The sequence below is a fragment of the Empidonax traillii genome, unplaced genomic scaffold, assembly GCF_003031625.1.
Source record: "Empidonax traillii isolate 1590-97213 ecotype Southwest subspecies unplaced genomic scaffold, ASM303162v1 scaffold2:size4533513, whole genome shotgun sequence".
In the NCBI taxonomy this organism is placed as follows: domain Eukaryota; kingdom Metazoa; phylum Chordata; class Aves; order Passeriformes; family Tyrannidae; genus Empidonax; species Empidonax traillii.
In genome coordinates, this window is record NW_020955195.1 from 3,367,387 (window position 1) to 3,392,799 (window position 25,413).

A 25,413-nucleotide genomic window follows, 5' to 3' on the forward strand; every position below is an offset into this window, starting at 1 on the left:
GCAGAGCGAATGGTCAGAGGCAGGAAACACTGTAGCCGTTCCCAAGATGAGAGGAGTGACTGGGGTGGGACTGAGGAGGGCAGAGGACCAGAGTGAATGCCCTGGCAGGCAGAAGTGAGGCTGTGGCAGCTTCCTGCCTCCACCATCCCTGTGGCCTGGGAGAAGCTGGCCACCAGCTCTGGGGCTCTCCTGCCCTTCCCAGCTGACAGACACATCCCCCTCAGCCCTCAGCCTCTGCTCCCCTGTTGCTGCTGCAGCCACGGTGCAGCCCAGGGCTGTGCTGCCACCAGGGCACCCTCCTGCTTCTGCTCTCCTCTTCCTTCTGCAGAGCAGCCCCTGAATGGCTCTGTCAGGGCCTTTGCACAACTTTCTCTACCCCAGCACTGGTGAAGTGTGGGCCCAGTATCTCTTGCTGGCTGTTGCCTTTTCTTTCACAAGGATCAATGTCTGCCCATGTCTGAGACCAACACCACCTCCTCCTCCCCCAGGAGCCAGAGCTGCTCATCATCAGTGCAGGAAGGAGGGACAGTTGTTCCTGTCCACATGAGCAGCGTCTTTTCCCCTACACACCTTTAGCTGCGTCTATTGTGAAGCTTCCATCGGCACAGGAAAATTGTCTTATTATTGTCGTTTGGCTTTGGCCCTTTGAGAGGCAAACCACGCCGTGCACCTCAGCAGCCAGGCGGGATGCTTCCCAGCAAAAGCCTGGAGGTTTGTTGTTTCTGAGGTACTTTTGCTGCCCCCCTTCCCCTCACCTTCCTCTGCAGAGCCCCAGGAAATGCATTTCCACGGTGCCACTTCTCTGTGTGAGACTCAGACGAGCCGACACCAAAGCTGCTCAGGAATGGCTGTGCTTCGTAAAAAAACTTCCATTTCTTTTTCCCAGGCTGTTCTGTAGTTCCTGCTCCTAAGTGCATTTAGGGCAAGGTTTGTTTTATCCATGTTCTTCCCACTCTACTGGGGTCCCTCTTAATCACCAGCTGGTGTCATCTCACGCAGCAGAACAGCACTTTACACTCAAACCAGTAACCTTTAACACAAACTGTGCTCTGGTCTCAGTTTACAACCAAGTACTGGAATGAAGGAAAAATAAGCATTTACGTTTTATATAAGCGTTTATTTACAACTTGTTTAACAACTGTACACTCTTCTATCACCTTTGAAGCATTAGTGTATTTGACTGGGAAAAAATATTAAACCTTTTGATTCCAATTATCATTACTGAGTATTTTTTTGTCTATATACAGGTATGTATATTAATACTGCTACCATGACAATCTGGTAGTTACACAATTTGTTGATGAACCCAAATGGGAAATTAATGTTTTGACACTCTACGAATCCATTTTTTACAGAAAATATATCACTGGCAACTTCACAAACAGTTACTTTGATAATTGGTCAACATTTAATTCAGGACTGTCAAACAAGCTGCTATTAAGAAGGTAAGAGAGTTTTCTATGCAGCACAAATGAAGTTAGTAATCAGAGACATGCTGGAGATCACCTCTGAGTTGAGAGCTTGCAACCACTTCATGACAGAGATGCCAGGCTAATCTAATTAAAGTAGCCAGCTCCTTGCCGGAAGTTACTTGGCTTCACCTGACATCTCTCTGTTGCATTAGTAAACTCAAACAACTTTTGTCAAGCTAAACACACTTACATACAAATGTCATCAAGGCTCAAGAACAACTGATATTTAGTTTCTAATCTGCACAGACCACTTGGAGAAATGAGGTGCTGCCCGGCTTCGCACTGGGACACCTGTGCGGGCGGGTGCACAAAAAAAGCATCCCCTCCCGCCCAGCACAGAGCCCTGATTTCAGGGATCCTGCACCCAGCCTGGCTTGGCGCAGGGTGTGGTCCCAGCCGGAGCAGCACTTGCAAATGAAGAACATACCATGCCTTAAACACCCAACTAAAGGAAGTTTTACTAGTAATGCTTGCCCTGACACATAACAAGGGATCAGTGGCTAGGATCTGGAAAGACACAGCTCTGCTGGCTCAGCCTGATGAAGTGCTGCTGCCTCTGCTGCAGGAGTAGCTGACTCGTTATCACCAAACCCCAGATCCTGGCTGCAGGTCACGTCAGACTTCACTGTCCCTGGCCCTGGTGGACCACGAAGGACATATCCCCATCTGAAGTCTTTACGGACAGCTGCCAGCCAGAGCACCTGGTAGCCTCAGGCTCACCTGTCGGGTGTGGTGTTCAGAAGGCGAAACACCACACAGTTCTCACTGGGATCTCAATGCTTATCCTTCGCTGTCCTGCCTGGTCTGCTCGGACCCCACTCCTACCTGCCCTTCCTTCCCTTTGCCAGGCAGCTCCGACCACACCCCCTCTGGGAGGGGGCCACACAGGTCTGTCCTTCCTCCACATCATCCTGCAGGAGGCCACCGACACTGGGATCGGGATCCCTGAGGACTGAGCACAGGCAGGTGCCCAGAGCCCTGTTTGACAGGCCAGGGATAGGGCAGGCACTGAGTCTGTGACCAGAAGGGGCTGCAGAGATGAGTGGACACAACACTTCCCCAGCCTGGAAAACAGGGCTGGTGGTTCTGCTACTGCCTAAATAAGCAAAACCATTCCAGGAGGCAGCAGAGTAACAAAACCACGCTTGTGTTTCTGCAGATTAAGATCCAGGTGAACAAGAATGGGGTTTCCCTAGAACTGGACTTAAGGTTCTCAGCATTCAGACTCTTTTCAGATTTTCCAGCAAGTCCTACGGCTTGAAAGCCCCTTTTCCCCTGTCTGTTATGTACTAACTTCTATACAATAAACCTCTTAACTTACAACACTACAGCACTCCCTCGTCTTCTGAATCTTGCCAGTACTGGATGTCCAATACAAAACAAAGATACAGTAGTACAAATGTGCAGATCTTTAAGAATATTAAATAAGCAGCTTTTTAAATTAATATAGGCAGTACAAAGCATTTTGAGTTACACTGTCTACATATGGCAAATCTTATAAGCTAAACTTCATAATACAAAGAAAAGCCAAGCTAGTGCAATTGGAAATTAAATAGCTAAGACTGTGATAGGGGAAAGAAAAAAGGAAAGGAAAAAAAAACAGTACAGGTGAAAGATAAACGACCCAAATAATAAACTGGCAAGGACAGTCTGCGTAATATGAAAGTGTAGATGACTTTCATACTTATCTCCATTCATGTTCTTTCCTCAGATTGTTTTAACAATTGTTTTAACACAGATTGGAAAAAAAAAAAGGTTTCTGAAATAAACGAACAATACAGCTCAATGTAGAGAGAAAAATACAACAGCCACAAACTACTGTGTATATACATATTAAGGAAGCAGGCAGTGCCTGTGAACAAAATACCACCCGGTAGTTTGACTGGCTCGGAGATTATCAGATGAAACTTGCTTGGTTTTCCAAGATGGGATCGCCAAGCAGCAATTCATTAGTCATTTCTCCTGGTAAAACACCTCCTTCGCTTTATTTATTTAGGGATTCAAAGTGGATCCTTTAAGGGTGCAGGTGCTTTGAAATTTTAACAGTAACCAAAAGGCCTTTTTAGGAACTCATTAAGACTAGATTTTTTTATAGTTCGGTATATGAAAATGTTGCAGGAAGTCTGTGTGTTAATACTGTTAATCAGAATTAAATAAAGTGGACAGGCGGAAATAAGATGGAGAGCTGACAGCGCTCTGTCAGTTTGCAGAATGCCTCTTGTTGAGTTGTGAATACTGGATTTCCTCTCTTCTAGCCTCATAGGAGACCTTTTTGTGAAGAGAAAGAGTGAATGGAAGCGGGAAATGGGAAAGCCACTCCCCAGGATGGTAAGCTTCTCTGCAAGTAGATCCCCCTTTGAAATCGGATGGCCATGAGTCTTAAGTGTAGAACTGGTTAAGTTTTGGTTATGCAGTCTGGACAGAAAAGCAAGTCATGCACTGAACAGTCCCTGTTATAATAATGCTGCAGGTCATGCAACCACATCACTGCAAATAAAAGAATAAAGAAGACAGTTAAAAAGCAGATAACATATTACTGTTGAAAAAAAAAAACCCAACAGAGAATAGAACAGGTATTTTTCTGAGCAGTTTAGTAAGGCTGTCTCAAGAGTGGTAATAAATTCATGGGAAAACATTTTTGCCAGAGCAACTCTTCAAATTTAACAGGAAGGTTACAGGCCAATAACTGGAAAAAGTAACAAAACAGCCTTGAGCAATATCTAAATTTAGCTGTAATTCAGACAAATTTAAAAACTTCTGAGTGAAGTCCTTCAGGGCACCATTCTCAGCTAACACAGCTATGGAAACTAGGTTTATACAGCGATGAGAAAGACTCAGGAATTCCTGCTGTCTGTGAGCACAACAGGTAAAGAACCAAAGCAATATAAAGTGAAAGGAGCCTGTCCAATCCTGCATGTGATTACGCACGAAAAGACAGTCAGGGTCACAGTGACTGTCTGAGTCTTCCAGCTCTGAGCACCACCAAAGACTCTGGGCATTTATGTTTCACCAAAGCTCATCCGGTGCAGGAGGAGGCTACAACTCAGCATTCGCTGCTGTGCTGCACTGGCAAGTTCTGTTTACTGCAGGCAAATACAGGTTTGAATTACAGGAACATGGTATGTGCTCTCGTTACAGTAAGCTGAGTAGGAGCCACTGAGCAATCAAAAGAGCACATCACAGCGCTGCAGAAGTGAATCCCAGTTCGGAAGCTGATTGGAGAGGCTGATTTATTTCTCCATCCCTTACTGATGCACCCTCTTTCTTGGCCATTGTGACCCAGAATGGAGCGCTTTACTGACACAGCCGTGGTGCTTTCAGCTTCCCCAGGGCACAGATGTCCCTGCACAGCACTAAATGGGCACTCGGGTCTTCACATTGCAAAGACCAAATTGGCTTCACCAGACTGAAATCAGAGCCCGTTTCTCTCCTCAGTTCCTTCTCCCTTGTATTGCACTGGTCAAAAAACGATTCTAAGAATGCTTCTTGAGATGGGAAAGTCCAGGTTAAATAGAGAGGAAAGAATATTTATAACAAAGCTGCTACAAGTCCTGCAGCTTGTGTATCCCTCTTTTTTCCCTTCTCATCCATCCACCCAGAATATTAACTATAGCTGAAAACCAAACAGAAACATGGAAACATATATCAAATGGAATAAAAAATTTTAACACATTCAAAGCGGACCTTGAGGGTGTATTTTGAGCAACTGCTGTCTGTTAAGCTTGCTTGGCACTGCTTGGGTGCATAAAGTTACAGAGTTCAGGAGTAATAATATGAAGATCACTGTAGTTATTCTATAAAAAATTATAAGTTTAAGCTACATAAGCAGGTACCTATTCTATTGTGCATAAATGAATATAATCTACTCCTTTAGTCTCACCAGGCTATTATTAGTTCAGAGTTACTATTTAGTAGCACTTCAAGTGTCCTGTTGCACATAAACAGAAGTGACACCGGAGGTTTCTCTTCGAGTCAAAAGTACTTTTGAGAGGTCTTGTAAACTCAGGACACTGTATTATCTTTCAAGGATGTAGAAAAAGCCATCTGTCAGTGCCCTTTCCTAGATTAGAAATTCTAATCTTGTTCTTAAAAAAAGAGTTGGCTGTCAATTTCTTTCTCTCTGTTTTAGAGCTACCTGTAGAGGCAGCAACAGTTCAGAAGACAGCAGAGATGCAGGATGTGAGGGTAAATTCACTCAGCATAACCTGTCACTGCATCTCCAGCATCTTCAGAAAGAGAGAGTTTATGCAGCAGATGATGTGTGTCTATGGAGGAATGACAGAGAGAATAGAAAGCAGATTATAAAATTTTAAAAATTGTGGCTTTATACTGTAATGCTTAATAACTATTCCAAAACTTTACCAATACCGCTAAATAAAAGCTTTAAGATCTCAAAACCACCAATGGCTCCAGGAAATAAGTTTACTCTCTGGCTTGCTAACCTTTGGTGACTGAAAACAATAATCTCTTGCTTTACAAAATTTTAAATTACATAGTTGATGTTATATTCAAATCCAAATAAAAAACCTGACAGTCTCATTACAACTATTTTATAGCCCCATAAATATTAAATTATTTGGCATTTTCCTCTTAAAATTCTGCTCATTTTCATGATCAGTCTAACGACATGAGCAGGGCAACAGAACAACTGGCCCTGAAGGCAGGTATAATCATTGGGGATTCAAGTTCCATTTGGATAACAAGCTGCTCTTTACCTGGGGAAACCCTTGCTTTTGCAGTGTTTCTGGTTTGTGCCATGCTATGGTAGGTGAACAGTTCCTCAAAGTGCTGACAAATGACAACTTTTGTAACAACTACAACCACCACCTTCCTTCTGAAATACGCTGTTCTAATTTCAGCCCATAGTAAAGGGGCCCCTCTAATGCAAAGCAATGAATAAAGTCACCACCAGAAAGGAAAGGCTTCCCAATTGTCCTGGGGTTTCCCTCTGCTAACAGTATTTTTCATGTTGTATGGATCAGTCTCTGAGATCCAAGTCAGCAGGACAGCAGCAAGAAATGGAATGGAATCTGCTTCCAGTCTGGAACTGGCACACTGTGCAAGGGGGGCTGAAGGATATTTAAATTTTCCAAATTTACACACACAGCAAACAGCAGCAGAGGAAATTCCCGATTTGCCACCAGAGCCAACTAACACAGAGCTGTACTTCAAGATAGTTCTTCACTACCTTGGCAAGGCCCAAAGGTGAAGGTTACAATCTGGGCCTCGCTGAAGTTGACACCAACACCATCCCCTGGCAACTAACAGATGAGGACTTCAGCAGTTGGTATGAGTTCCTACTGATCCACTGACTATAATCCGACACCAGGACAATTTGTCTGGAAAACTGGCTTGGCTACCTCGCTGCCCCATGGGATTTGTCAAGTTTTCTAAAGCCCCTCAATCAACATTCATTCATTAGCTAATTCAATGAGCTGATACATTTTAAAAATGGACTTTATGTCCCAATATTTTAATGAATCCACAAAAATGAAGTCAAGCAAAAACAGAGGACAAAGCTAGCTAAGTCCTCCACAATTCCAAATGGTACAATGGAGCTGGCAGCAGAGTCAGAATTTCCAGGGTTGCACTGTATCAGATATACAAGAAGTCTGAGGTTGCTGTGGCTGGCAATGACAGTTTCTACCCTATCCACATAGGTAAAACCTCAAATACTTAATCAGGTAAAATTAAAAATTAATTAAAAACAAAGCAAAAACAACCTAGTTCAAAAAGCAAAGGTTTTTTCTCATTAGTTCTAAAACTGACACCAAAATGCAAAATGGTGAAAGATACACTGCTCTTCCCACTTTTGTAGTGAAAAGTTGCTTGTATCTGTCTCCTCCATTTTCAAACTGAAAAAAAAAAAAATCACACCTTATTTTCAGTAATAGCCTGCAGCGTCTGCTGACAAGCTTCTGCTACTTTTCCAGACTTCCAAAGGGAAGAAAGATCACAGGAGTAAGGCAATGCACATCATTCATACCAGGATATTTTCTTGATTCCTTAAAAGTGACAAACTGGAGGCATGGCTGTGATCCTACCTAGAATCTGACGGCTGCTCCAAAAAAAACCCCATGACTTGAAAGTATATTCCGACATAGTAAAGTTTTTTAGCTATTTATTTATGCAACACCAGTTGAGGAAAACTCCTGCTAAAATTTGCTAAAATTGGTTTGGAGATATTGAAGTTTATCACAGAATAATAATGCAAAACACAGAGTCCACATTCTACCTAAAACGCGTGTGCAAAAACCCATAAGAAGTCAGTACTGCATAGCTGACTTCGAGTGCAAAAATACCTCCCTCATCAATCCTTGGAAAAAAGTCAAAATGTTGGTCAAGAACAAAAAAAAAAAAAAAACTCTATGCAATAAGCAGAATTCAGATACTGTTTTGCTTCATAATAAAAAGAAAAGTTAACCACATTCAGAACAGTCTTCCTCCGAATCACCAACAAGGAGGAAATCAAATGGTGACATCAAGACGTTTTCCAGCTACCAAATCTACAAAAAAAATGTCAACAACATCAGGTCAATTAAACCCCTAAAAATCATCCATGAAAGGGTGATTACATGTTTTTAAGCATGTAGTCTAATATACTAGAGGACCGAGGAAAAGCAAAAGCTATCTGCATGTACCAAAATACCAAGGACTTTAAAACTGCCAAATCCTTTTTACATTTTCTTGACAGCTTGCACATACCTCTTACTGTTCCAAGATCACCATAAAGCAGCAGTAGAAGTGTTCACTGTTAACTCTTTCATACACAATGAATATAAAATTGCCAGTGCCCCTTACAGAGCAGAAAGCCACAGGGAACTTGCAGAAGCATTACTGCTAATTCAGGTGGCACTGGAGCAAGACAAGACTACCACCTAATTATTTTCAAAGACAGAATGAAAGGCATCTTGTAGCTATAACACATTTGCAGTTTTGTTTTCCTTTGCACTGTGGGTGGAACACACAACCTTTAAATTAGATTACTTCAGTTTTCACAGCACTTAGAAAATATACGTTTTGTGATCCAAGTGGCTATGTGTTGCTATCAAGAAAAGGAACTTGAATATTTTTTTTTTTTCTGTAATGTCTCATCAGATACACTGACAACTTAACTCCCCACAGAAGTGTACAAACTGGGCTGCACAGACATCATTCAGGGTCAGAAACTAAGCTTCAGCTCTGAACAGTGAAAATATTCATCCATTTATCTGTTAACTTTTATTGGCATTAATTAAAATCTGTCAGAAAGATTATTCTGGGCAGACCCTCAGCACAGTGCTCAGCAAAGTCCCCTCATGAACTCCTCAGCCATTTCATCACTGCCCTGGAGAACTCTTTTTCTTCAAGCTCAATTGTAGCTGTTTTTTTTTTTTTTTCTGTAGTGTATCAGGACAGGATATAGCTTTAATAATTACCACTGCAATTTTGATGTAAACAATCTTTATTGCCTCAGGAAAAAAGTATTCCTAAAAACTTCTTAGAGCTATCCAATGTACTGAGAGAATTCTGTTTTATAGATTGGGTTTATTGCTTATATTCTTTTATTACTGAAGATAAGACAAATAAAGAACATTCACTGGTGGCTCACCTATATGTGTGTTTATTCCCTGGAGTTACACTCTGAGCCCCTTCTTTTTCCTAATACCACACTACTTCCAAAGCTACATAACAAGCAAGGAAAACGATGAAGCTGAACCCTTCGAATAAAGAAGCTGTTCTTATGAAAGAGGAGGTTTAATGACGTTCACCACTTGCATTCCTCCACACCCAAAGATTAACAGTGGATGTATGCACTAAATAATAGAGTTAAAATGCTAAAGAATAAGGAACTAAATTCCTTCAGACAGAACAAATTACTTACTGGAACTGGACAGCAACCAAATATATTTCTGTAAGAGTGCAGTACATTTTTAGGTTTTTATATTCAATAAAAATTCTGGGAAATACCATAATTTCTGCAGGTCTGTAAATTCTCAAAAGACATAATGACTGTTCACTTGCCCAACAATCACTGTGAGCAACAGCAAAGCTCAGATCCAGTATTAGCCTTGTTTTGCTCTTTGATGCTACATAATTGATGCCATATATTCTTGAAGAGAACTACAGAAAACACTTCCGTGTCTTATCATAAGGGAAAAGGAAAGACAGAATCACAGAGCAGAAGAGAAAAGCCAACAACCACCAAGAGGCAAAAGAGGCCAAGAGAGACTGGAAAGTAAAAGTGAAAGACAAGGTTTCTAACCAGCTTTTGTTCATCTCCTAACTAATCACCAAAGCTTTGGAGGCAAAATGGTAAAACAAGTGCTAACAAAATAAAAGCAATTAGTGTGCAGACCTTGGTTCTAGTTATTTTAGACCTGCACCTGATTAACAGCAATAGGCAATTATATTATTAGCCGAATTTAAGAGATAAAGCTTCCTGTTAAGGTCGCATTCCTTGCTTTCACAAATAACCTTTGGCAGTTTAGTAATAGAAAAAGCCAGACAGATTAAAATAAAAAGGGAGCTTTAGGTATTCTTAGGTTCTTTCTCTGGTACAAAATCCTGTAATCTCAAACAAGAACATCAAATTCCCTTGGAGGACTGATCTTACTTGTTCCTGTTCACACACAGCACGTGGCAAACAGTTCTTCAGATTATTGGAATAGGTTGCACAAAAAGGTCAGTGAAAGATGTCCCACATAAACTGGAGTCATCTTGCCAGACAACACACACAGCATTCGGTATCTCAGTGAGAGACAGCAAAACGAGTATCACCTCACTAGCTTCAGAAATTGTCCTCAGCCTCCTCCACATTGTTACCCTTCTGCGCACAACAAACTTGCAATGTCTTATCTAATCTTCGCAAGCACAGCCCAGACCTGTCATACCCTGAACAAGTAAAAAGAACTTTTAGAAAACCAATTTTTTCCAAATGTGAGGAGTAGAAGGCAAAGCTACATGCAACTAATAGAGTTCAGCATCTGTTTTCGGGGTGGATAACCAGAACTGAAAACTAATTTCAGACATGTACTGGATGCCTTTCTTAGCCTAAAGTAAAACAGGTCATGTACTTGAGAATAAAACAGTAGTATACCTACAAATAACATTCATCTGTTTATTACCTTTTAATCTAAGTGTGCTTGTTTTAATTATCCTTTGCTCATTCTACCCAACTTGTGAATTAACATAGACTTTCAGATGATTAATAAATGCTACTATGTATTTTCTCTAAAGGGATTTATAACAAAAAGTCTTCACTTGGGAGGCCCTTAAAATAAGGTAAAAGAATAAATTTATAAACCGACTGCATGTGCATCAGGGTCCAAACTGTCTCTAAATTAAAACTGTTAAAAACTAAATTACAATAAGATGTATGTATGTGGAAGTTTCAATCAATATTCAGGTTCTCTGTGCCCAAAAATTCTTCAACAAAAATGACAGGGAATGCAGAAGATTAGTCAGGGGAAAAAGCACAGATTTGTAGGAACAGAACCTAAATAGGGGGAACCTCCATCCACCCCACTGATGGACATGAAGGTACTACAACAATTAAGGAGCTGCACACTCAAAAGGCAGTACAACAAATAAATCACAGCCAGTTTCCAACAGTCAGCAACAAACTCACCTGAAGGCACTGGTACCATTGGTAAGGCAACTGATACAATTATCCCCAGAATCAATATATTAAAAGCAAGTCTTTTAGTAGGGCATAACAACTGGAATACATTATCAATATTAATCGGGGCCTTGATCCATTGTGTATTGCTCATCCATAACTATAAAATTTAAAACAAATGTCCTTTTTAAATGGATGATGCAGTAGCATATTAGAGCGTTCTAAATATTTCTCCACTTTTTTTAGAATATGTATTTAAGCATACACTTGACCAAGAAGAGTGGAACAAACCATTTGAAAATACTCATCTCTACGAGCAAAAGAGGTAACACCAGTAGATAAAGAAAAACCTGAAAAAAACCATCCTGCTTCCCTATCAAATGCCAAGAATAAGAGCAAACTTTGCATGTAGGAGATTAAAAAAAAAAAAATCATTCTTTTTTTGCATTGGTAAGGTTTTTAGCAGGAAATATATTTCACAGAATATTATATTATATTCTAATTTTGCATTTCTGTAATGAGATTTCAGCATTTTTCTGAAGCAACAGGTTAGCACATGAAATAAAAAACCTAATTCCCTTTGAACAAGAACAGTCTTATATAAAGCATAACAACCCTTATGGCACAAAAGTACCAACAGTGACAAGAAATTTACATTGTTACATGGTCCACATGAGGCTTTTCATAAGAGACCAGGCTTCATACAAATAAGACTGTTATTATACAACACTCCTCTAGATGGTTTTAAAATTTTGGCACATTCAAAAAATGCAGAGGGAAAGAGAGAGAGAGAGAGAGAGAGATGGACTTCAAAAATAAAAGCAAAGGGCATTACAGAACAATGAGAAACCATAATAAAACCCTTTCCTGAACTGTAAAATAATAGCAGTAACAAGGGAGAAAGAGAAAGGCTGCTGGTTTATTTTCCTTGAATGTTGTCACTTGCAACAGAAGTGGCCTGGATCACAGGGCAGTTTTCTTTCTAAGGGCAAGGCTTCTCTACCTTGCTGTTGCTGGCTGAACATGACCAGGGTAAGATCTCCTTGTGCTCGTGGCTTGCCTTTGTCTAGCCAGGAAGGACTGTCCTGAGCCTGTACTAGCCAGTCTATCTTCTGCTGCTTTTTTATGCAGAGTCATCCCCTATGGACAAAGAGAAACTTCTCAGTGAATACCAACACATAACACTGAACAACTTTAACCATTTGCATTTTGTTTATTACCTCCTCCTTCACCAACCCTGAACACGTCGAATTCCATACACAAAGCACCACATTGTCAAGGATAAAGGGAAGATATTCTCCCCTAACACTCAGTGTGGAGATCTTCCCCCTCCCCGCCCCAATCACTGCCCAGGTTTAGAGCAATTGTCTAAGATCTCAATATATGTTTCTCCACATAAACTCATGGTAACCAGACAGTTCTTTTCAAAAGGGCTCCCCCTCCACCCCCACTCCAGCTTGTTTCGGCATGTTGAGCTAGAAAAGTACTTTTCCTCTGAAAAAAGTTTAGGTATCATCATCCCCCGTGAAAATACCAGCTCCTATGTCAGGAGCACGTTTTCATGAGGCGTAAGTGCAAGGAGGAAATGAGGAAGGCTGTGATGGCTTGTGCAGCTGTGTATAAAAGCAGAGGCTAATTAAAGACTTGACACAGAAAAAGCTATCAGAGATCATCTCAGTGTTCATGACAGGTCTTTGCTCAGGCTTGTCTTCTACTTGTCAGAGGGACTAAGGTTATAAAACTGGTCAAGGACACTAGTCACCTGAATATGCCTTCAGTATGTAAACAATTCAAGCACTCTGCTTTTGGGCTTGCTATTCATGGACATAAAGGTGCAGAACAGCAACAAGAAAACTCTTCCAAGGGAATACAGAGAGGAGGAATTTGAATTTTACGGTGGAGCAGATCGAATCATGAAAGTTGCACAGGTCAAGGAGTCTTTCTATATAAAGAGCAGATTCAATGCAACCAGCATGCCAAAGGAAAGTCTTGAACACATTTGATGAAGGTGACAACTCTCCTAGCAGACAGGCCTAGCAAAAGCTGTATGGCTGCACAGGTCAACTCTTCTATTCAAATTTACCGTTTGAATAATTTAGGAGAGGGTCTTGCTGCTGTCCTCAGCATCTGCATGTGGCTAAACTAGCTATGAAGCTAAAGGGATCATTTCTCAGAGCACTTACTGCAGCAAGTAAACTGAACTGCTTTGATTGTGCCCCTTCATTAAAAAAAAAAAAAAAAAAGGACGACTGGAAAGTGGAGAATCAAAGAAAAAAGTAAATTTGAACACTGTAATCTTGTGTAACTGAAGGTCTGGGATTACAGAACAGTGATCTGAACCATTTCTGATTTTAAAACTTGAAAATTAATTTACCCCAAGGTTACCATAGGAGCATAGTCTTATATAGTGATAGCTTAAAATTACTAAAAATTATTTGTTTTCATGTTTGTGTGTTGGAAAATGCTCTCCAACCAAAATTACTGTCAATTAATGAATACTGTTATGAACAAGCCAGAAACAACTAATATTAATAGCTTCTTTCCTTTTTTTTTTTTTCCCCCCCAAATAAGAAGTTTGGGAGATTCTTACCATATTGTACCAGGCACTAACGATAAATTTTTCCTCCATTTCTCTTTGACTTTTTGTTTTCTCATATTCTTTCTACAAAACATAAAAAACCCATAGATTTAAAACCAAGGCATAATAAAATTGTTAGTCTTAAATAAAAAACAAGGATCATCTACCACAAAACACAAGGATTACTACCTCCAGGGAATGAAACATTCTGTCCCGTTCCTGCAACTGATTTTTCAGTGCCTGAATCTCGGGAGCAGCACCCTGGTTCTGTTTAGGATCTAATGTGCGGATGACCTGTAAAAGAAAACCAGTTGGTCTTTCATTAAATCACGAAAAAGCAATCTTGTTAAGGATTAAGGACCTTTTAAGGTTAAGAAACAAAAAAAGCGAGTTAAAACACATCTCCTTCTCTCATTAACCATGACACACTAGAGCGCCTGTGGAAGTTCTTCATGGAAAGAGTTATTAAGCATTGGAACAGCCTGCCTAGGGAGGTGGTGGAGTCACCATCCCCGGAAATGTTCAAGAAAAAATTGGACGTGGCACTCAGTGCCATGGTCTAGTTGACAAGGTGGTGATGAATCAAAGCATGGACTCTTTGATCTTGGAGGTCTTTTCAACCTTAATGATTCTATGGTTCTGTAAAAACATGCTATTTTTCTAAGAAAATACATCTTAGACCTGGATGCACTTTGTATAGTGGAAGAGTACAGTGACTGTACTCACCTTCACAAAAAAACCCCACCAGAAAACAACAACAAGAAATGAAAAAAGTAAAAAAAAAAATAAAAATTAAAAAAAAAATTACAAAAAGTTAAAAGTGAAAAAACATTATTTGTTTAGATTTTCTGAAGACTTTTGAAACATCTCACAAGAAGTCATTCGGGAAACTTCAGAAGGAAAGGCAGACATGATAAAATTTTACCAAATTAGGAACCTACTTGTAGATTCCAATGTAATGACATGTATCCATTGCATAGGTCTTGATCCTACACCGTGGTCAGATGAACAAAGACACCGATATGCTTTTGAGAAACTCAAATATCAAAGTATATTAAGAGAAGGAATGTGACTATGATTAAGGCCACAGTATTGTAATTTCAAAGCTGGTAGAGTACCCACACCCTCAATATCACACTTAAATATTAATCACCTTCTTGATAGAAGCACATACTAAACAATGAAGAGAAAGAGAATGCTGAACATCATCAGTGGAATGTAACAGCTATCAAGAGGTGGTACAGTTAAAAAGATCACTTTACTCAGAAAAAGTATCAATAAAAGAATCACAAAAATGGGGTAAAATCTGCAGAATGAATCCATATTAGGTGCTGCAAAAATAAGAAGATACGAAGAACTCACTGGACCTTCCTCCTCTTTGACTTGCTAGTAGTGTGTATACAGGTAGCTCCTCTATTTTAATTCCCACAGAGTGCACATGGAATGCAGTCTGTCAGAGCGGGATCATTAACATGGAACACATCGACTTACACTTTTGGCCTTTTCCAAATACTTCTTGTATCGTTCTTCCATTTGCTTCATTTCCTCCTCCTTCTTCCGTAAAGCTTCTTGTAATTCTTCAATTTTAAGTGCTTTATGTCAGGAGAGGGACACATTGGAAAATATCATTATATTAAGCATATTTTAATGCTTTACAAGAGACATTTACGACACAGCTAAAATACATTTCAGTTAAGAGAAGCTGACATGAGGAACCTGATTTAGCAAATATCACAATTTTAATCGTTGAACAGCTCAGAAACACACTACAAATGTGTACTCCTACGTATTCTCATGAGATGGTTTTTTTTTGCACAAATTTTGCTTTCTGAAATTATGAAAAATAAAGAGAAATTGAATTATAAATCAATCTCTTAACTGAATACAGTTAGAAAACTAGTTTACTAATGACTAACAGCTTCTATAATACGTTGGCATTTAATAAAGACAAATATGATTTTTCCTATTTTGTTAGTGGAATAATTCTTACCAGGCACAACTCTTGCTTAAATCTGCTGTGGTGTATTGAAGGTAAAAATAATCTCGTGATGGCAGGACAGTTTCTGAACAGCTGAAGTTCTGTGGCAGTTATGACAGTGACCTGGTATTTCTATGGCCATTGTCCCTGGGGGTTGGGACTAGATGACCTCTCGGGTCCATTCCAACCCCTTAACTTTCTATGATTTCTTCCTGAAGTGGCTTCTAAAATGTTATCCCATGCATTTCCAAGTGTTAGATGCATCTTTTTGGCCACCATAGTTTTCAGAGAAATTAACAACATACATGTCACTTCCACTGAAAATGTCTATTTTGCTTACCTGACACCTCCTTTAGGTAGTATAATTAAAGACCTTGCACATGAAATACTTTACAAAGAAAAGAAATGGACCGCACAAGTAACTCACAGCTGTTATTGCATCTTGGTTCCAAATCTTCAATAATAGCTCGTTTCTTCTGCAGCTCATTGTTAGCTTCATGGAGCTTCTCACTGTTACAAACCACAAAAGCACATATTTGTTTTCCCAGTATTATTACTGTGCTTGAATGACCATTAAGTACTACAGAAAATCATCAGAGAGTGATATATTTCTGAGACTATGATTGATTTTTTTGCTGTAGGGCATTAGGACAAGCGACAAAGTCACTGTGAAAATACTGGTTAAATAAGATGGTGCATGGAAAACTGCTAAAGCAAACAGTTTCTTTAAATTAGAACTTGAGTTAACTGTACAGTGGGGTGCCTAAAATGAGTACTGATAACTGAGATTACACTGAAAAAGGATGGCTAAACCCAAAGGCAACAGAAACTTTTATTGCAAGACAGTCAAAAAGGCAACATCTCTTTGCATTTTGTGCCATAATATATACTAAAGAGTAAACAAATTAATTTTGTTTATATATAACATGCTTTCCTTAGAATAAAATTACTTAGTCCTTCAGAGCAAAGATTTACACAATGTTAAGTTTTCTAACCAACAAAAAATGATGGTTCTCTCATTGCTTTCACAATGGCTTTCTATGAAATAAGAATAGAATCTGAACAGATTCCCAAACATTCCCATGTTATCTAACTTTTCACAGCCGTATATTTTCCAGACCCAGGATTAATGACTGTCTGCCTTTCTCACCAGGAAAGGTGGAATGGAAAACACACCATTTCAAATCGCAAACAAAACAGGCAAACAGAAATACTTACAGATGTTCTTCAAGTTTCTTTTTCAGAAGAATTGACTAAAACAGAAAGTTAAACATTTTATTTTAATATATTGTGAAGCTTTAGAATAACTTTAAAATTATTTTAAAACACGTAATTTTGACATTCTAATCAAAATCCAATTTTTTTTACTTCAGTTTTAGATCATAAATGTAAAGGATCCTCTGTGGTAGCAATCTTTCTCTCCACAACTCTGTGACTTCAGCAAAATTAGAATGCTTTAGATCTTTATTAATATTTCCCCAGGAACTAGATCAGCAAAAGCAAGATCCATAAATGACAAAATTCTACTTCAGATGTTTTAATTTGTTCAGTACTTTTGTAATTAGATTTGGTAAATTAACCTGAAATTGGAAAGTGCAGCAAAATTTGCAAGAAGAGCTGTCCTACCAACACTGCATTGCAATTTGCATGAAGACATAGCAAATTAGTTGAAGTAAATTCCCATCCCCATAGAAAACAGAAGGAGTAGAGTATTTCTGACTGGAGTATAGCAGAAATTTTACCTTTTTTCTGTTTCTTATCTTTACTGATTAAAAATTACCATACAACTTACAGTGTTCCACTTTCTGATTAAATCACATTTAGATAAGCTCTTTAAATAAAAGCTTTGAGGTAATTTTTTAATTTTAAACTCACTGCATACATGGTGAGCATCTTTCCAAAAAAATAAACCCAATATAAATGTCTATGAACTGAAAGTAGTGTTAAGTAAATAGAAAGCCATACTCACAATAGCCTTGAGCAGAAGCCCATGCCAAGAAACAGAGATGACATTAGTATAAAGCAAAACAGCAGCCAACAGAAGAAACTATTTAGAAAGTCATGAACAGAAAAAGTTAAAGCTATGAATTTTGTCACGCATGCGCAATTTTTTCCTCTGTTCTTATATGAGCAATTTCATCCTGTAACATTTTCTAAAACACATCACCAAATCCAAAAATGTAAAAATAATAAGGAAGCACACTTATAAATCATTGTGTTTAAACACAGAATTTCAAAAGAGAGCAACTGCTATTTGGGAAAGTCATTTTAAATCAAAAATCATACAACTAACAAGGCAAAGGGAAATAAGCAGTCTGTTGGGCTACAGTAAGAATTAAGAGATGCCTGTGTGTTTTTGTGGTGTGATGCTGAACAGTGTTATTGCCACACTGACGGAATACAAAACAATGTAGAATATTTAAATCTGAAACTGCCATTTTGGTTTGTATTTATCCAGTAGTAATCATACCAGAGGTTTAGCATGTGACTGATGGTCCAGATCACCATCAGATTATTAGATAAAATCATCAACAAAGTTACTTCATTTTTTTTTTCTCCAATGATCTTTCAACAAAAGTTTAGAAATCTTGCTAAAAGAAATATTGCTTTCTAGCTTGGTTGTACTTCAAAACACTGTCTTTGATCACATTCCTGGGGGGTGTTTTTACACTATTTCAAATGAGATTTTCTTATTGCACTCTAAGAAAGGTAAAAACAAGCCAGCAAGACTCCATTGATTTCACAGTCAGAAATCTGTAGCAGTTAAGGATTTGCACGTTTTGACCATGTGGCTTTTTAATTTTCCAGCCCTCTGAACCACTGCAGCAACATCACCTCTTCTGTAACAAAACAAAATGTTTGTATGCACCTTTCCCAGTCCCAAATCATTTGAACTGGCACCATCACTTATGTCTGATCACTTAGGGGACTACTGGTTGGTTAGGACAGGAAAGGAAAAAGCTGGAAGCAGTGCCCATGTCCCTAATAAAAACTGAACTCAGCTTTTCTTTTGCCATCCTTCTGTAGCACTTGGGTTTAGCTTGGCACAGACACAACCACCAGTCCACGTTCACTCCCCTGCTGTATTTCTGCACATATTGTTTGCCTCGTACCTGCACTGTTGTGGGAGTAACCCCTCTCCCATCAAAATAGATCATGTTCCCACAAGCAAGAAACTAATTGTGATAAACAGCACTACTTGTGATAAACAACTAAAAGAAGCAGACCTGAGTTTACCGACAGTAATTTACCCAAAAGGCAGGATTAGGAAGAAAGACTGAAACATAAAGTGTTGTAATTTTACCCACCCAAAGATCCTGTATACACTTGTAGCCAGGCAGATAAATTCAAATAAATTACTCTAAAAATGGGCAAACATTCATTACTCCTGTTTCTTTTTTTTTTTTTTTTGCAGCCTCAGTGAGCTCTAAAGACTCATACACAAATCCTCTGCTTCTAAAATGTAATTACTATAATTGCTGTCATCTCATAGGAAGACAAGTCTCCTATAAAACTCCCAATTTAAAAAAAAAAAGCAAAAAAACAAACAAAACCTTTATCTAATTGTGACCTAGCTTTACAATAACCTTCATTCAAATGTTTTATCTGTTCATAACAGAATTACATATCTATAACAAAACTGTAAAAATCAGCAAATGCACAATTACTAATTTGCTTTTTCCTCCCACTGCAAACAAGTTCCACTTACAAAACACCTGAACAAAATACTTATTACAGTGTGATTTTAGGAAACAGGTATCCACTTCAATATTGAATTGCTATATTTTTTTTTGCATTAAAAAAAATTATGAAAAAAGAAGTCTTTTTGCTTGAAGTTTCTTTCATCCTTTAGAAGCCAAAGGAACAGGTCTGCCCACCTTCTCAGGACGAAAATTGGTTTTGTTTTATATGTTAATGTCACAGGTAGATGGCTCTGGCTTGAGATTAAGCTAACTTAGCAGGGCAGGAGAAACTATGGGATGTCACTTCAGAAAATTGGTTGATGAAACTGCTAAGGCTATGAGAAGGTGATGAAAGTTGTGAACAGCACCATGAGGGATGGTCAGATTTCACAGATGTGAAGAGTAATCACAGAATTGTTTGGGTTGGTAGTGACCTTTAAAGGTCTTAGTCAAAACTCCCACAGCTAGATCAGGTTGCTCAGAGCCCTGCCCAATCTTGAACGCTTCCATGGATGGATGGGGCATCCACACCTTCTCCAGGCAACCAGTGTTTCACCAGATGAGCAAAGTGGCCAAACTTCACAGGTAACAGAGTTGTGGTGACCTTCTAGGCAGGTGTTGTGTCAGTAACAGCATGTAAGACCAAGACTGCATAAGTGAAATTATGAGAAACATCAGGCATGGGATGGATTTTGCAAGTGGGGCACAAGTAACTAAAGGCAGTGTTTATATAGGAAAGGATGAGGGCAGAGAACAGGAGAATAAGGGTGAGAAAGGACAGTGATGACCAGGCATGCAAATGATTCAGCCAAAACTGTTTGGGGTAACTGTTGAGCAGCCCCCACACGACTATCCTGTTTCTAAAGGATAATAAATCAAACCTTTTCTGACCACACCAGGTATGTCTGAGTTGATCCTACACTCTGGAAGGCTGGGGTAAGGAGGCTTTTCCCTGGCTAGCAAGGCAGCAACCAGGATGGACTAATCATGCATCCCAACAGAACATGTCAGTGCCCATTACAGGCCCAATGGCACTGACATCTTTTGAACAGCTGCCTTCCACTGCACTTCAACACAAAATCAAAACTGCTTCCCCATGAGGACCTTGGCACACAGCATGTTTCTCCACAGTGGCACTGGCCTGGGTTAGGACAGTACTTCTACTACTTTTCGGGCAGGTCTAAAAATAACTTCAACTTTAAGACCAAACAATACCCCAACAAAAACCAGACCTGAGCCCTCATCATACGTTTTTTAATTAAACTAGAGTCTTCAGTTTTCTGGGTTGAGCACATTTATGGTCTAAGTACATAAAAAAATGGATTTCGGTGCACTGTTGCAGAAAAGTAGTGAAAAACAGAGGAAATGTGCTGAAAATGATGCATCAATGAACTGTATGCCGTGTTTCTCCTAATCCTTTCTCTCATGCTTCTGAAGAATCACTCTGTTTGTATTAATACCTTACAGGTAACTTAGGTAGTACCAACTTCCATCTATTTAAGCAGTTGGGTTTAACTTCTGAGGTTTGCTTTGCTTTGTCAGGGAGACTGCATGTGGTGACCATAACATCAAATAGGCTCTTGCATCCTCAACACCTCTCTGAGCCTACACTCACTCTTCTGCTTCTTTTGGACTAAATGGAATCCCACACACCACGCTCAGCAAAACAGGCCATGGGATTAGCACCCATAAAGCTGTCCTAAACAGAGCCTCAAAAAGGGACACAATTAAAATCACAGTAAATAAAGCTGAGTGCAATTAGAAAGGGATCATTTACAATAGTCAATACTTGAGAATAATTTTTTCATATTCTGGTTCACCCTGAAAAATTTGATTTTGGCTAATAACTGAGACAAAGAACATCTCAGAATGGACCTATTTTAAAATGCATTCTAAAACACATCCTAAGTTACTTATGAAAATAATCTTATTGGAAATCCACTAGACGTTTTACATCCATATAGTTTATTCTGAAAATTAAAAGGATAAGCTAAATTAAACACGATCTTAAATGAACATAAGCAGCTAGTAGAAACTTTCACTATTTTATATAAATTAGTTAAAACAAAACCACAAAAATAGAAAGCAACACATTACAATTTGTTGCCAATTAGCAACACAATACACTGAGATTATGAGCATACACTATGCATGTACAGTCCAACAAACCACTGCTTTCAAGAAAGTTCTAGAGCTTCTTTTTTTCAAGTACAGAGGATGGTAAACAATTTTTGAGTGGAAGACTGAAAGTTGTTTTCCACACTAACTCAGCTACAATGCATTCTCACATTTAAAATCAAGTTAACTCTGTACATAGAAACAGAAAATGCTTCATGATGTTGAGGGCCTAATTATTTTCCCTTTTTTTTTTTTTTTTTTTTTCAGTTTTAGTCTGTCTGGTTTCTTTCCATTATGAGATACATTTACATCAACAACTGCAGAACTTCCACTGGCTGGAAAGGCCTTAATTCTCATTAAGAAAACTAAACCAAAAATAACTTCAAATACTTTATTCATGGAGAATCAACACTTCCTAAATTCCCTGTAAAACTCTCTATTCTAATTAAATAACTTAAATGCTAAGTTTTCTATTGGAACAGACACAGTTATTCAAATAAAACGTATTTGACACCTCCTCTACATGGGATGGTTTTCTATGCTACACAAGAGTCTCACATCCTAGTTAGATAAGCACAATTTAGTGATAACACCATACAAGTAAATATGGAAAACTATCAGAAATCTGTTTGTATGTTTCTTTTACATCGTTTTTTTACAAAAAGGTCAAAGTTTCAAAAATGGTAAGTACTCGAATGTAAGTTTGATACACATTTCTACTTACATCTTCAGCTTTCGAACCTTGATCCTGTAAAGATTTTTGTAGTTCTTCAACCTGGGACTGCACTTCTAGAAGTCTCTGATTTACCAATCTAGGAAAGAGATAACAGAAACAATATATGTTTTTCAGAAAAAAAAAAAAAACAACAACAAACAACTGCAAGAGGAAGTCAGATTTTTAGTGTCCAGTGTTTTCAGGTTATCTACACAAAAGATCCAATACTGGAATTTATTTACAAAAAATTTACAACAGTAGTCAGAGCTTACAGTAGTTCCAAAGGTTATACCCTATCATCATCCAGAACGTTCTAATACTCTTCCAGGACAACATAAATGCATGCAGAAATCATTTCTATGCACATGAAACAGGAGTTTCTAACGATCAGTTTATGCGTGAGAGCTGCCAGCTTATTGCTTTCACACAGCTAGAGAATCCTATAAACCTGTAGGTTGGAAGGGATCTCCAGAGGCTGTCTAAATCCAGCCTCCTCCTTAAAGCAGGTGCACCTGCAGCAGACTGCTGGGAACCACATCCAGTACCAGTTTGGACACATTTAAGGATAGAGGTCTAACAGTCTCTTCGAGCTTCTCTTCTAGAGCTCCAACCTGTACTCCAGATTGCGTCTGTTGCCTCTTGTCCTTCCACTTACAATCTCCTGAGAAGAGTGTAACTCTGCCTTCTTGACACCTTCCCATCACGCAGGTGCAGATGACAGTATCATCTCCTGTATTCCACCTTTTCTTTGGCCTGGACAAACCCAGTTCTTGGTTTTATCCCCACCCCATCATGTGCTCCAGTGTCCGTCACCTTAGTGGTGCTCTGCTGCACTCCTACACATCCACCTCTTTCTTGCACTGGGGAATCCAAAACAATATGCTACGTCCAGATGTGATATCTTAAGTACTGACAAGAGGTGAACAATAGTTTTCTCAGACTGATTGCCTGCACCTTGCTGAGGGCAGTCAAGATCATAGTCAACTGCAAGGTCCCCACAGTTAACACATCCTGCTTTGCTGCCCAGTGGAACCCAAGGACTTTTGCAGCAGAGCTGTTCCACCCCTGAGTAACAGCTCTCCCTTTCAGGACATCAGTGGCTCCTCACAAAGTGGTACCATCCTCAAATTTGCTGAGAGGGGAGTCCCTCTCATCAGTCAAGCTGTTTATAGAGGCGAAGGACAGCACTGGTCCTGGTATTGATGCCTGAGGAACTGATTGCCACTTGGGTTTCGTATCACTAACAATAGCACATTAGACTCAGCTGCCCAACCACTTTCCAGACAATTTTCTGATCACTTTACTGTCCACTTCTTCAGTTTATATCTAACATTCTAAACATAAGGATACCATGGGACACTGTGTCAAAGGCTTTGCTAAAGCTAAGTGCCATCCTCTGTTCACCCTTTTTCAGATGTGCAGTCATATCATTAACAAGCCAATTGGTTTAGTTACGCATGATTTCCTCTGAATAAAATCACATTGACCTTTCCCAATTATTTTCTTGTCCCTCATGCAACTGGAAACAGATTCCAAATGGACTTGTTTTACGAATTTCCCAGAAAGTGAGCTGTGGCTGACCAGTCTCTGTAGTTCTTCATACTTTATTTCTTGTCCTTCTTGAAAGTGAGTGCAGTATTTACCTTTTCCTAGGCTTCAGGTGCTTTACCCAATCGAAGGGAAAGACAGGGGAAGATTAGATAGAGAGCAGCCTCATACCAGTATCAGCCTGTGGCATGCTCTGTCTGGTCCCATGGGTATCTGTATGCTGACTGCCTCAATCTAGCAGGGTCAGCTAGATTGTTCCCAGGCTAGGTTGCCTGGGAACATGTCCTGTTGCATTTTAAATATCTCCAAGGACGGAAACAACCTCTCTAGGCAACATAATCCAGTGTTCAGCAACCCTCACGGAAAAAAAAAAAAAAAGTATGTTCTCACATTCACACGAAATATAATGTGTTTTAAGCTCTGCCCACTGCCTCTTGCCCTGTTACTGAGCATCACAAAGAGTCTAGCTCCATCGCCTTTAGACCCTCCCATCAGATACTTTGGTTAGATACATTTAAAAGATCCACCCTGAGCCTTCTGTTTTCCAGGCTACATAGCCTCTGTCCTTCAGACTCTACTCATATGAAATACACAGTAGTCCTGTAATGACAGGCCTTTCACAGTACTGACTCCACTAGGTCCATGGCTTTCTTGTCCTGGGGATGCCTGTATTGGACACAGTACAGTCAAAAGTATGTGGCATTATTAGAAAAGTCAAGTGAAACAGAGGACAAAAATTCTCACCTGTTTTCTGTCTCAAGTTCATTCTTCCGTAAGTTTGCATCATCAAGAAGGCTCTGCAACAAGGCAATCTTTTCATTGTCAGAACCTTCTTGGTTCAATTTTAACATCTTATTCTCATGCTGAAGGCGAATGAGTTTCTCCCTAAATACACAAAACACAATTTTGTAGAAAAAACAATGCCAATCTATAACAAAGAAAACAGTTTACCACAGATAGTATCATCTTTACAAATATAATCTTTACTCATTTATGTGAGACAGTTTAAGGCAGCTGAAGACAACAATCATGTCTCTTCAAAACCCCAAGTACAAACCTAATTCCAGGAATTGCAATTGTAGAAAGCACAACACAAGGAAATCACCTGAGTACCCTCCTAGATCTCAAGAATACAGCTGAACAAATTTATAGGGCAAACACAAAGAATGCAAAACTCAGTACCAGCTGTGAAGGAAGGCTCACTGAACTACTGCATAAACCTGAGCAGGTCACCTCAACCCTGCTGATCTGTTTTCACAGAATCATTTGGGCTGAAAAAGACTTAAGATCATCAAATCTAATGGTAAATCCAGCACTGTCAAGTCCACCACAGAACCATGTCCCCAGAGACCATGTCTCCACATGCCTTAAATACCTCCAGAAATGGTGATTAAAACACTTCTCTGGACAGCTTGTTCCAATGCTAGATAACACCTGATTCCAAATAGCTAATCTAAATCTCCCCTGACACAACTTGAGGCCAGTTCTTCTTGTCTCACCTCTCATTACTTGGAGAAGAGACCAATCCCCACCACGCTAAAACCTCCTTTTGGGTAGCTGTGGAGAGTGATAAGGTCACCCCTGAGCCTCCTTTTCTCCAGGATAAACTCCCCTCCTTGCTTCTTGCATGGCTTATACTCTAGACCCTTCACCAGCTCCACTGTCCTTTCCTGGACTTGCTCCAGCACCTCAATGTCCTTCTTGAAGTGAGGGGCCTGAA

At 39.4% G+C, this 25,413-nt stretch overlaps 1 protein-coding gene across 6 annotated transcripts in view; it reads right to left on the bottom strand.

Moving 5' to 3' along the window:
* Positions 1-1,096: 1,096 nt before the first annotated feature.
* The window catches only part of HOOK3 (hook microtubule tethering protein 3), an 83,991-nt gene continuing 59,674 nt past the window's right edge, over positions 1,097-25,413 (bottom strand). For 3 of the 6 annotated variants that reach the window (XM_027899365.1, XM_027899048.1, XM_027899453.1), the window contains 10 exons: positions 24,438-24,578; positions 22,155-22,242; positions 17,599-17,676; positions 16,848-16,882; positions 16,057-16,139; positions 15,143-15,243; positions 13,841-13,945; positions 13,664-13,735; positions 12,077-12,213; positions 1,097-3,959 (listed from right to left, as the gene is read on the bottom strand). In XM_027899365.1, the coding sequence (XP_027755166.1) occupies positions 3,944-3,959; positions 12,077-12,213; positions 13,664-13,735; positions 13,841-13,945; positions 15,143-15,243; positions 16,057-16,139; positions 16,848-16,882; positions 17,599-17,676; positions 22,155-22,242; positions 24,438-24,578 (856 nt within the window). In that variant the 3' untranslated portion in view covers positions 1,097-3,943. Of the gene's footprint in view, positions 3,960-8,898; positions 12,214-13,663; positions 13,736-13,840; positions 13,946-15,142; positions 15,244-16,056; positions 16,140-16,847; positions 16,883-17,598; positions 17,677-22,154; positions 22,243-24,437; positions 24,579-25,413 lie in introns of those variants that run through there. The other 3 variants (XM_027899126.1, XM_027899207.1, XM_027899292.1) reach the window with 3 other exon arrangements.